The sequence below is a fragment of the Entelurus aequoreus genome, linkage group LG10, assembly GCF_033978785.1.
Source record: "Entelurus aequoreus isolate RoL-2023_Sb linkage group LG10, RoL_Eaeq_v1.1, whole genome shotgun sequence".
NCBI classification, from domain to species: domain Eukaryota; kingdom Metazoa; phylum Chordata; class Actinopteri; order Syngnathiformes; family Syngnathidae; genus Entelurus; species Entelurus aequoreus.
In genome coordinates this window covers 56392980-56406903 of record NC_084740.1, presented here as the reverse complement: position 1 = coordinate 56406903, position 13924 = coordinate 56392980, and the positions used below count along the sequence as shown (strand labels likewise).

General features: G+C 45.4%; 1 protein-coding gene across 5 annotated transcripts in view; it reads left to right on the top strand.

The window, feature by feature from the left end:
• kcnq1.2 (potassium voltage-gated channel, KQT-like subfamily, member 1.2) overlaps window positions 1-13924 on the top strand; it is a 435625-nt gene that overhangs the window by 44566 nt on the left and 377135 nt on the right. For all 5 annotated transcript variants that reach the window (XM_062061243.1, XM_062061246.1, XM_062061245.1 and 2 more), the window contains exon 3: window positions 218-308. In XM_062061243.1, the coding sequence (XP_061917227.1) occupies window positions 218-308 (91 nt within the window). The remainder of the gene's footprint in view (window positions 1-217; window positions 309-13924) is intronic.

Sequence of the window (13924 nt, the reverse complement as noted above, 5' to 3'; positions counted from 1 at the left end):
ACTGAATGTATTAATAAATGTAACAGCCATTTATTTCCAGATTGTTATCAAATGAAATCCCAGCCCTGATTGGTTGAAGGGCAAAGTAAGTCATGCAACATTGTGTTAATTCATCAATTAATTGTAAGTCATGCAACATTGTGTTAATTCATCAATTAATTCTAAGTCATGCAACATTGTGTTAATTCATCAATTAATTCTTGCCTTCTTCCGGCAGGTTCCTGATGGTGCTGGTGTGTCTCATCTTCAGTGTCCTGTCCACCATCGAGCAGTATGCAGAGTTTGCCACCGGTTCACTTTTGTGGATGGTGAGTGTGTATAAATACATAAAAACATTTATTCTTTTCCATAATTCTTACCAAACTCTAATATTAGAACCTAATTGTAGCTTGTGCCTGAAAGTTCTCAGTGCAGTGTCACTATGTGTCCACAAGGTGGCAGCAAATGACCATCATTTATTATCTTTGTACGTTTGAATAGTGTGCAATAAAATATTGTACGAATAATAAAAAAAATAAAGGCCAATAAATACAACAACAAAATAAGTAATACATATTTTCAATATGATTGATAAACATTTTATTGCATTTAATTGTATATTTGATCATTCAATGTAAAACTTCATCCAGTGTTTTAATGAATTATTTGATTGTAATAAAATATAATAAATATATACATTTAATTTCTTAATATTATTTACTTTTAGCACAATAATAACTCAATAATAGGTCGTGGTTTAAATAATGAATCAGCCACAAAATTGATGAAGAAATCAAATGATTTCCGAACTGTAATTCACAATTGAATGAATATATGGATGTTATTACATTCTAAATAATACAAATTGAAATTATGACAAATAATTATAGATAATTATGGTACAGAATAACCCACCGTTAATTAAATAGAGAATAAGTATAGAAATGGGTATACTTAAGAGTAATCTGTGTACAGCTTGTACAGCAGTATACATTTAATATGCATTAAAATAGGTCAACATGTATGTATTATGGCCGTTAAATGATTAAAATTTTTAATTGCAAATAATCGCAGTTTGTTCATAGAAAACTCAAAATTATTTGCGATTAATTGCAGGTAAATATATACTTTTGTCATTACTACTAATAATTTCAAGTTGTTATTACTATGACTGGACAATTTAAGGAATTGTTTTTAAACATTATGCTTTTTTAAACAGCTCAACACAAAAAGGATATAGACACGCTTTTAATGACAATAAAATCAATTAACTGGTGTCTTGCCAGATTTTATATTTTGTAATAATACAGAATGTGTATTCCTGCTGTAGGGGCACTTGCATTTAGAGGAGGAGCTACACTTCAATGTTTACTAACCAGTTCCACACATTTTTATTACAGAATATAATAAAAAATATAAATTGAATTAATTTAATTAATTTAATTCATAATTGTATTAATTTAGTTTTAATAACTCAATAATCATTCATGGAAGAAATAATGAATCAGCCACAAAATTGATGAAGATATCTAATTATTTCCCAATTGTAATTCCCAGTTGAATGAATAGAATAGAAAGTACTTTCTTGATCTGTGGGGGAAATTCAGCTCAGTTCATGAATATATGGACAATTGGATGGATGTTATTACATTCTAAATAATACATATTGAAATTATGCAAAATATTTATATGTAATTATGGCGCAAAATAACCCACCGTGATCAATTAAAGAAAGTAGTCCGCAATAAATAAAAATAATAAATACAATATATGCAAATTATTTCAGATTGTTACACAGTTTAATTAATCAGTTGACACTAAACACAACATTTAGTATAGTTTTTATTTGATTGTCTTTGTAGTTCAGTTTGTCACTCACCAAAAGAAATTCTCTCTCGTAATCTAGCGTCCACTCCACTGCAGTACTGATAGTATCCACTTGGTGGTGATAGAAGCTGTCAGAATCCAGTGTGTGTGTGTTTGTGTGTGTGTGTGTGTGTGTGTGTGTGTGCGTGTGTGTGTTCGTGTGTGTGTGCGTGTGTGTGTGTGTGTGTGTTTGTGCTATTCAAGCTAATGACGTAACTCAGCGTGTGCCAGTGTCATGTTTGTTATTAACATGAGAAGAACTAGCATGTAGCATGTAACATGTAGCTCCACAAGGCACAATAAGTGAGGTCTTACAATAAGTGAGGTGCATGGATGGATGCTGTTTGGAAACTCTATCATCCATCTTCAGCACACTGGGAATATAAATACACACACACACACACACACACACACACACACACACACACACACACACACACACACACACACACACACACACACGTACACACACACAAATGTGCTTCTTTGGCCAAAATGTTGCATACATTTTTATTTTACCAACACATCTTCAAGTCTCTTCTGTTAAAAATGAGTTGTTGACATGCAAAGACTTTTTTTACGTTTACATTTTTATATTAGTTTGTCATATTATAGTTTGTCATATTATAGTTTGTTATATTATAGTTTGTTATATTATAGTTTGTTATATTATAGTTTGTCATATTATAGTTTGTTATAATAATAATAATAATGGATTAGATTTTATATCGCGCTTTTCTATTATTAGATACTCAAAGCGCTCACAGAGAAGTGGGAACCCATCATTCATTCACACATGGTGGTGGTGGTGGTAAGCTACTTTCATCATTCATTCACACCTGGTGGTGGTAAGCTACATTTGTAACCACAGCTGCCCTGGGGTAGACCGCCACCTATCATTCATTCACCTACGGCCCCTCCGACCGCCACCTATCATTCATTCACCTACGGCCCCTCCGACCACCACCTATCATTCATTCTTCATTCATTCACCTACGGCCCTTCACCTACGGCCCCTCCGACCGCCACCTATCATTCATTCACCTACGGCCCCTCCGACCACCACCTATCATTCATTCATCATTCATTCACCTACGGCCCCTCCGACCACCACCTATCATTCATTCATCATTCATTCACCTACGGCCCCTCCGACCACCACTTATCATTCATTCATCATTCATTCACCTACGGCCCCTCCGACCACCACCTATCATTCATTCACCTACGGCCCCTCCGACCGCCACCTATCATTCATTCATCATTCATTCACCTACTGCCCCTCCGACCACCACCTATCATTCATTCACCTACGGCCCCTCCGACCACCACCTATCATTCATTCACCTACGGCCCCTCCGACCACCACCTATCATTCATTCACCTACGGCCCCTCCGACCACCACCTATCATTCATTCACCTACGGCCCCTCCGACCACCACCTATCATTCATTCACCTACGGCCCCTCCGACCGCCACCTATCATTCATTCACCTACGGCCCCTCCGACCGCCACCTATCATTCATTCACCTACGGCCCCTCCGACCGCCACCTATCATTCATTCACCTACGGCCCCTCCGACCGCCACCTATCATTCATTCATCATTCATTCACCTACGGCCCCTCCGACCACCACCTATCATTCATTCATCATTCATTCACCTACGGCCCCTCCGACCACCACCTATTATTCATTCATCATTCATTCACCTACGGCCCCTCCGACCACCACCTATCATTCATTCATCATTCATTCACCTACGGCCCCTCCGACCACCACCTATCATTCATTCACCTACGGCCCCTCCGACCGCCACTTATCATTCATTCACCTACGGCCCCTCCGACCGCCACCTATCATTCATTCACCTACGGCCCCTCCGACCGCCACCTATCATTCATTCATCATTCATTCACCTACGGCCCCTCCGACCGCCACCTATCATTCATTCATCATTCATTCACCTACGGCCCCTCCGACCGCCACCTATCATTCATTCATCATTCATTCACCTACGGCCCCTCCGACCGCCACCTATCATTCATTCATCATTCATTCACCTACGGCCCCTCCGACCGCCACCTATCATTCATTCATCATTCATTCACCTACGGCCCCTCCGACCACCACCTATCATTCATTCATCATTCATTCACCTACGGCCCCTCCGACCACCACCTATCATTCATTCATCATTCATTCACCTACGGCCCCTCCGACCACCACCTATCATTCATTCACCTACGGCCCCTCCGACCGCCACCTATCATTCATTCACCTACGGCCCCTCCGACCGCCACCTATCATTCATTCACCTACGGCCCCTCCGACCGCCACCTATCATTCATTCATCATTCATTCACCTACGGCCCCTCCGACCGCCACCTATCATTCATTCATCATTCATTCACCTACGGCCCCTCCGACCGCCACCTATCATTCATTCATCATTCATTCACCTACGGCCCCTCCGACCACCACCTATCATTCATTCATCATTCATTCACCTACGGCCCCTCCGACCGCCACCTATTCATTCACCTACGGCCCCTCCGACCACCACCTATCATTCATTCACCTACGGCCCCTCCGACCACCACCTATCATTCATTCATCATTCATTCACGTACGGCCCCTCCGACCACCACCTATCATTCATTCATCATTCATTCACCTACGGCCCCTCCGACCGCCACCTATCATTCATTCACCTACGGCCCCTCCGACCGCCACCTATCATTCATTCATCATTCATTCACCTACGGCCCCTCCGACCACCACCTATCATTCATTCATCATTCATTCACCTACGGCCCCTCCGACCACCACCTATCATTCATTCATTCACCTACGGCCCCTCCGACCACCACCTATCATTCATTCATCATTCATTCACCTACGGCCCCTCCGACCACCACCTATCATTCATTCATCATTCATTCACCTACGGCCCCTCCGACCGCCACCTATCATTCATTCATCATTCATTCACCTACGGCCCCTCCGACCGCCACCTATCATTCATTCATCATTCATTCACCTACGGCCCCTCCGACCGCCACCTATCATTCATTCATCATTCATTCACCTACGGCCCCTCCGACCACCACCTATCATTCATTCACCTACGGCCCCTCCGACCGCCACCTATCATTCATTCATCATTCATTCACCTACGGCCCCTCCGACCACCACCTATCATTCATTCACCTACGGCCCCTCCGACGGCCCCTCCGACCACCACCTATCATTCATTCACCTACGGCCCCTCCGACCGCCACCTATCATTCATTCACCTACGGCCCCTCCGACCGCCACCTATCATTCATTCACCTACGGCCCCTCCGACCACCACCTATCATTCATTCATCATTCATTCACCTACGGCCGCTCCGACCGCCACCTATCATTCATTCATCATTCATTCACCTACGGCCCCTCCGACCGCCACCTATCATTCATTCATCATTCATTCACCTACGGCCCCTCCGACCACCACCTATCATTCATTCACCTACGGCCCCTCCGACCGCCACCTATCATTCATTCATCATTCATTCACCTACGGCCCCTCCGACCACCACCTATCATTCATTCACCTACAGCCCCTCCGACGGCCCCTCCGACCACCACCTATCATTCATTCACCTACGGCCCCTCCGACCGCCACCTATCATTCATTCACCTACGGCCCCTCCGACCGCCACCTATCATTCATTCACCTACGGCCCCTCCGACCTCCACCTATCATTCATTCATCATTCATTCACCTACGGCCGCTCCGACCGCCACCTATCATTCATTCATCATTCATTCACCTACGGCCCCTCCGACCGCCACCTATCATTCATTCATCATTCATTCACCTACGGCCCCTCCGACCGCCACCTATCATTCATTCATCATTCATTCACCTACGGCCCCTCCGACCACCACCTATCATTCATTCATCATTCATTCACCTACGGCCCCTTCGACCACCACCTATCATTCATTCATCATTCATTCACCTACGGCCCCTCCGACCACCACCTATCATTCATTCACCTACGGCCCCTCCGACGCCACCTATCATTCATTCATCATTCATTCACCTACGGCCCCTCCGACCACCACCTATCATTCATTCATCATTCATTCACCTACGGCCCCTCCGACCGCCACCTATCATTCATTCATCATTCATTCACCTACGGCCCCTCCGACCGCCACCTATCATTCATTCATCATTCATTCACCTACGGCCCCTCCGACCGCCACCTATCATTCATTCATCATTCATTCACCTACGGCCCCTCCGACCACCACCTATCATTCATTCACCTACGGCCCCTCCGACCGCCACCTATCATTCATTCATCATTCATTCACCTACGGCCCCTCCGACCACCACCTATCATTCATTCACCTACGGCCCCTCCGACGGCCCCTCCGACCACCACCTATCATTCATTCACCTACGGCCCCTCCGACCGCCACCTATCATTCATTCACCTACGGCCCCTCCGACCGCCACCTATCATTCATTCACCTACGGCCCCTCCGACCACCACCTATCATTCATTCATCATTCATTCACCTACGGCCGCTCCGACCGCCACCTATCATTCATTCATCATTCATTCACCTACGGCCCCTCCGACCGCCACCTATCATTCATTCATCATTCATTCACCTACGGCCCCTCCGACCACCACCTATCATTCATTCACCTACGGCCCCTCCGACCGCCACCTATCATTCATTCATCATTCATTCACCTACGGCCCCTCCGACCACCACCTATCATTCATTCACCTACGGCCCCTCCGACGGCCCCTCCGACCACCACCTATCATTCATTCACCTACGGCCCCTCCGACCGCCACCTATCATTCATTCACCTACGGCCCCTCCGACCGCCACCTATCATTCATTCACCTACGGCCCCTCCGACCTCCACCTATCATTCATTCATCATTCATTCACCTACGGCCGCTCCGACCGCCACCTATCATTCATTCATCATTCATTCACCTACGGCCCCTCCGACCGCCACCTATCATTCATTCATCATTCATTCACCTACGGCCCCTCCGACCGCCACCTATCATTCATTCATCATTCATTCACCTACGGCCCCTCCGACCGCCACCTATCATTCATTCATCATTCATTCACCTACGGCCCCTCCGACCACCACCTATCATTCATTCATCATTCATTCACCTACGGCCCCTTCGACCACCACCTATCATTCATTCATCATTCATTCACCTACGGCCCCTCCGACCACCACCTATCATTCATTCACCTACGGCCCCTCCGACCGCCACCTATCATTCATTCATCATTCATTCACCTACGGCCCCTCCGACCACCACCTATCATTCATTCATCATTCATTCACCTACGGCCCCTCCGACCACCACCTATCATTCATTCACCTACGGCCCCTCCGACCGCCACCTATCATTCATTCACCTACGGCCCCTCCGACCGCCACCTATCATTCATTCACCTACGGCCCCTCCGACCGCCACCTATCATTCATTCACCTACGGCCCCTCCGACCACCACCTATCATTCATTCATCATTCATTCACCTACGGCCCCTCCGACCACCACCTATCATTCATTCATCATTCATTCACCTACGGCCCCTCCGACCGCCACCTATCATTCATTCATCATTCATTCACCTACGGCCCCTCCGACCACCACCTATCATTCATTCATCATTCATTCACCTACGGCCCCTCCGACCACCACCTATCATTCATTCATTCACCTACGGCCCCTCCGACCACCACCTATCATTCATTCATCATTCATTCACCTACGGCCCCTCCGACCGCCACCTATCATTCATTCATCATTCATTCACCTACGGCCCCTCCGACCGCCACCTATCATTCATTCATCATTCATTCACCTACGGCCCCTCCGACCGCCACCTATCATTCATTCATCATTCATTCACCTACGGCCCCTCCGACCACCACCTATCATTCATTCACCTACGGCCCCTCCGACCGCCACCTATCATTCATTCATCATTCATTCACCTACGGCCCCTCCGACCACCACCTATCATTCATTCACCTACGGCCCCTCCGACGGCCCCTCCGACCACCACCTATCATTCATTCACCTACGGCCCCTCCGACCGCCACCTATCATTCATTCACCTACGGCCCCTCCGACCGCCACCTATCATTCATTCACCTACGGCCCCTCCGACCACCACCTATCATTCATTCATCATTCATTCACCTACGGCCGCTCCGACCGCCACCTATCATTCATTCATCATTCATTCACCTACGGCCCCTCCGACCGCCACCTATCATTCATTCATCATTCATTCACCTACGGCCCCTCCGACCACCACCTATCATTCATTCACCTACGGCCCCTCCGACCGCCACCTATCATTCATTCATCATTCATTCACCTACGGCCCCTCCGACCACCACCTATCATTCATTCACCTACGGCCCCTCCGACGGCCCCTCCGACCACCACCTATCATTCATTCACCTACGGCCCCTCCGACCGCCACCTATCATTCATTCACCTACGGCCCCTCCGACCGCCACCTATCATTCATTCACCTACGGCCCCTCCGACCTCCACCTATCATTCATTCATCATTCATTCACCTACGGCCGCTCCGACCGCCACCTATCATTCATTCATCATTCATTCACCTACGGCCCCTCCGACCGCCACCTATCATTCATTCATCATTCATTCACCTACGGCCCCTCCGACCGCCACCTATCATTCATTCATCATTCATTCACCTACGGCCCCTCCGACCACCACCTATCATTCATTCATCATTCATTCACCTACGGCCCCTTCGACCACCACCTATCATTCATTCATCATTCATTCACCTACGGCCCCTCCGACCACCACCTATCATTCATTCACCTACGGCCTCTCCGACCGCCACCTATCATTCATTCATCATTCATTCACCTACGGCCCCTCCGACCACCACCTATCATTCATTCATCATTCATTCACCTACGGCCCCTCCGACCACCACCTATCATTCATTCACCTACGGCCCCTCCGACCGCCACCTATCATTCATTCACCTACGGCCCCTCCGACCGCCACCTATCATTCATTCACCTACGGCCCCTCCGACCGCCACCTATCATTCATTCACCTACGGCCCCTCCGACCACCACCTATCATTCATTCATCATTCATTCACCTACGGCCCCTCCGACCACCACCTATCATTCATTCATCATTCATTCACCTACGGCCCCTCCGACCGCCACCTATCATTCAATCAATCAATCAATCAATGTTTATTTATATAGCCCTAAATCACAAGTGTCTCAAAGGGCTGTACAAGCCACAACGACATCCTCGGTACAGAGCCCACATACGGGCAAGGAAAACTCACCCCAGTGGGACGTCAATGTGAATGACTATGAGAAACCTTGGAGAGGACCGCATATGTGGGTAACCCCCCTCCCCTCTAGGGGAGACCGAACGCAATGGATGTCGAGTGGGTCTGACATAATATTGTGAAAGTCCAACACATCAGCGAAAGTCCAGTCCATAGTGTAGCCAGCAGGAACCATCCCGAGCGGAGACGGGTCAGCAGCGTAGAGATGTCCCCATCCGATGGACAGGCTAGCGGTCCACCCCGGGTTGGGAGCAGAGTAGAAAAGAAAAGAAAAGAAACGGCAGATCAACTGGTCTGAAAAGGGAGTCTATTTAAAGGCTAGAGTATACAAATGAGTTTTAAGATGAGACTTAAATGCTTCTACTGAGGTAGCATCTCTAACTTTTACCGGGAGGGCATTCCATAGTATTGGAGCCCCAATAGAAAACGCTCTATAGCCCGCAGACTTTTTTTGGTCTCTGGGAATCACTAATAAGCCGGAGTTCTTTGAACGCAGATTTCTTGCCGGGACATATGGTACAATACAATCGGCAAGATAGGCAGGAGCTTGACCGTGTAGTATTTTATACGTAAGTAGTAAAACCTTAAAGTCGCATCTTAGGTGCACAGGAAGCCAGTGCAAGTGAGCCAGTATAGGCGTAATATGATCAAACTTTCTTGTTTTTGTCAAAAGTCTAGCAGCCGCATTTTGTACCAACTGTAATCTTTTAATGCTAGACATATGGAGGCCCGAAAATAAAACGTTACAGTAATCGAGACGAGATGTAACGAACGCATGAATAATGATCTTAGCATCGCTTGTGGACAAAATGGAACGCATTTTAGCGATATTACGGAGATGAAAGAAGGCCGTTTTAGTAACACTCTTAATGTGTGACTCAAACGAGAGAGTTGGGTGGAAGATAATACCCAGATTCTTTACCGAGTCGCCTTGTTTAATTGTTTGGTTGTCAAATGTTAAGGTGGTATTATTAAATAGATGTCGGTGTTGAGCAGGACCGATAATCAGCATTTCCGTTTTCTTAGCGTTGAGTTGCAAAAAGTTAGCGGACATCCATTGTTTAATTTCATTAAGACACGCCTCCAGCTGACTACAATCCGGCGTGTTGGTCAGCTTTAGGAGCATGTAGAGTTGGGTGTCATCAGCATAACAGTGAAAGCTAACACCGTATTTGCGTATGATGTCACCTAGCGGCAGCATGTAAATACTAAAGAGTGCAGGGCCAAGAACCGAACCCTGGGGAACTCCGCACGTTACCTTAACATAGTCCGAGGTCACATTGTTATGGGAGACACACTGCATCCTGTCAGTAAGATAAGAGTTAAACCAAGACAAGGCTAAGTCTGACATCCCAATACGCGTTTTGATACGCTCTAATAAAATATTATGATCAACAGTATCGAAAGCGGCGCTAAGATCAAGAAGCAGCAACATAGATGACGCATCAGAATCCATCGTTAGCAATAGATCATTAGTCATTTTTGCGAGGGCTGTCTCCGTAGAGTGATTTGCCCTGAAACCGGTTTGAAAAGGTTAACAGAGATTGTTAGACGCTAAGTGTTCATTTAGCTGCTGTGCGACAATTTTTTCGAGGATTTTCGAGATAAACGGAAGGTGGGACACCGGCCGGTAGTTTACCAAGAGATCAGGATCGAGGTTAGGTCTTTTGAGTAGAGGATGAATAACCGCTTTTTTGAATGCTAGGGGAACAGTGCCAGAGGAAAGTGATAAGTTTATAATATTTAACACTGATGGACCTAATAATACAAAAAGCTCCTTGATAAGTTTCCCAGGAATTGGGTCAAGTAAACATGTTGTTTGTTTTGTCCCATTTACACATTTTAACAATTCCTCCAATGTTATTTCATCAAAGAGAGAGAAACTATTTTGGAGGGCAGTGTCCGTCGTATACACAGTCGTATTTGTGTTAATAGAACCCAGTTGTAGCTGAGATGCATTGTCTTTAATCTCTTTTCTAATGACTTCAATTTTCTTATTAAAGAAATTCATAAAGTCATCTGCTGAGTGGGTGGAGCTACTGGGAGGAGTCCCTTGTTGTGTTAGCGATGCTACTGTACTAAACAAAAATTTAGGATAATTTTTGTTGAGGTGGATGAGATTTGAGTAATATTTAGCTTTAGCTGAGGTAAGCATGCGTTTATAAGTTATTAAACTATCACTCCATGCTTGATGGAAAACCTCAAGTTTAGTCGCACGCCATTTACGTTCCAGCTTTTTACATGATCATTTCTGGGCTTTAGTTTCTTCTGTAAACCATGGGGTACGCCTTTTAGGGGCCCTTTTTAGCTTTAGCGGTGCTACACTATCAATGGTGTCGCGCAGGGCGTCGTTAAAGTTGTTAGTGAGGTTATCAATAGAGCCCACATAATTTGGGAATGGTGCCATTATCGAAGGCAGTAGGTCAGTAAGAGTTGTCGTTGTGGCAGCATTAATGTTGCGGCTGCTATAGTAGTTATTATTATTATTATTAGTTTGTTGACAATGAGTCAGAACTTCGAATTTTATATATATATATATATATATACTATATATATATATATATATGTATATATATATATGTATATATATATATGTATATATATATATATATATATATATATATATGTATGTATATATATATATATATATATATATATATATATATATATATATATATATATATATATATATATATATATATATATATATATATATATATATATATATATATACTATAGCGGCTGCTATAGTAGTTATTATTATTATTATTAGTTTGTTGACAATGAGTCAGAACTTCGAATTTTATAAGGTAATGATCGGACATTACTTTAGTGTACGGGAGTATCGTAACTTTAGAGGTGGTGACACCCCTGACAAGCACTAGATCTATCGTATTACCGTTGCGATGCGTGGGTTCATTAATTATTTGTGTAAGACCACAGCTATCAACTATAGTCTGGAGCGCCACGCATGGAGGGTCCGATGGGGTATTCATATGGATATTAAAGTCCCCCATTATGATTATATTGTCGGCGTGCGTCACTAGATCAGCAACAAACTCTGAGAATTCACTGATGAAGTCCGAATAGGGCCCAGGGGGGCGGTAGATAACAGCCAGGTGGAGAGGCAGCGGTGTGACAAACCTCATAGTGAGCACCTCAAACGAGTTATATTTATTATTTAGGCTAGGTGTAAAATTATAGTTTTCATTGTATATTAGTGCAACACCCCCTCCCCTTTTAAGAGGACGGGCAACATGCGCATTGGTATAGTTAGGAGGAGATGCCTCATTTAGCGCAAAAAAATCGTCTAGTTTGAGCCAGGTCTCGGCGAGACCAACGACGTCAAGTTTGTTGTCTCTAATGACCTCATTAACTAATAACGTTTTGGAAGATAATGATCTTATGTTTAAAAAGCCCATATTATAGGTAGTGGGCTGTTTTGAGGATTATTTGTTGAAATTATCCGAAGTAGCAATATTAATAATGTTGCGTTTATTATGCGTAGTGCACTTTAAATAGTTTCGACCATATCTAGGAATTGATACGACGGGGATTTTCAGATTCTGCTTGATGCTGCGATAAACTGAACGCATCATAGTTAGCCACCTCAGTACAATGTATGTCTGCCTCTGACACGGTCACAAAAGAAAAAACATTATGCGAGTTGTGTTGTATTCTAAGAGAATTGCTATGTGTGCAGGGATTATCCAGCCTGGCGCCGGCTAGTTCTAGTTGAAAAGAATTCTTACCCGGACACTCCACGCTTCTTTGGTTAGCTTTTCCCTTTGTTGTTAGCCCCGCTCGGCATCCCCGCTTCTGCTTCCGCTCACACCGCTTACGTCGCCTCTATTGGCGGTCCCCACTAATACTTGACTCCGCTGCTACAAAAGCCGCTCGAAGTAGCCCGCGAAGTATTCCCATGCTAGCGAGGAGGTCCACCGTACATGCATCTTTCAGTCTATAATGACCCGATCCATCCACATCCAGAATTGTCTGTCGGTCGTATGTGATCACAGAGTGTTCACGCTTTGAGCCAGCCATGAAATTGATAGAAATGACGGGTGTTTTTTGCCAAATCGCTCTACACTCCCAAGAGCATTTGCAAGCCGCTGCCTTTAGGGCGCCGCCATCTTGTTCCTTCATTCATTCATCATTCATTCACCTACGGCCCCTCCGACCGCCACCTATCATTCATTCATCATTCATTCACCTACGGCCCCTCCGACCACCACCTATCATTCATTCATTATTCATTCACCTACTGCCCCTCCGACCACCACCTATCATTCATTCATCATTCATTCACCTACTGCCCCTCCGACCACCACCTATCATTCATTCATCATTCATTCACCTACAGCCCCTCCGACCGCCACCTATCATTCATTCACCTACGGCCCCTCCGACCACCACCTATCATTCATTCATCATTCATTCACTTACGGCCCCTCCGACCACCACCTATCATTCATTCATCATTCATTCACCTACAGCCCCTCCGACCACCACCTATCATTCATTCACCTACGGCCCCTCCGACCACCACCTATCATTCATTCACCTACGGCCCCTCCGACCACCACCTATCATTCATTCACCTACGGCCCCTCCGACCACCACCTATCATTCATTCATCATTCATTCACCTACGGCCC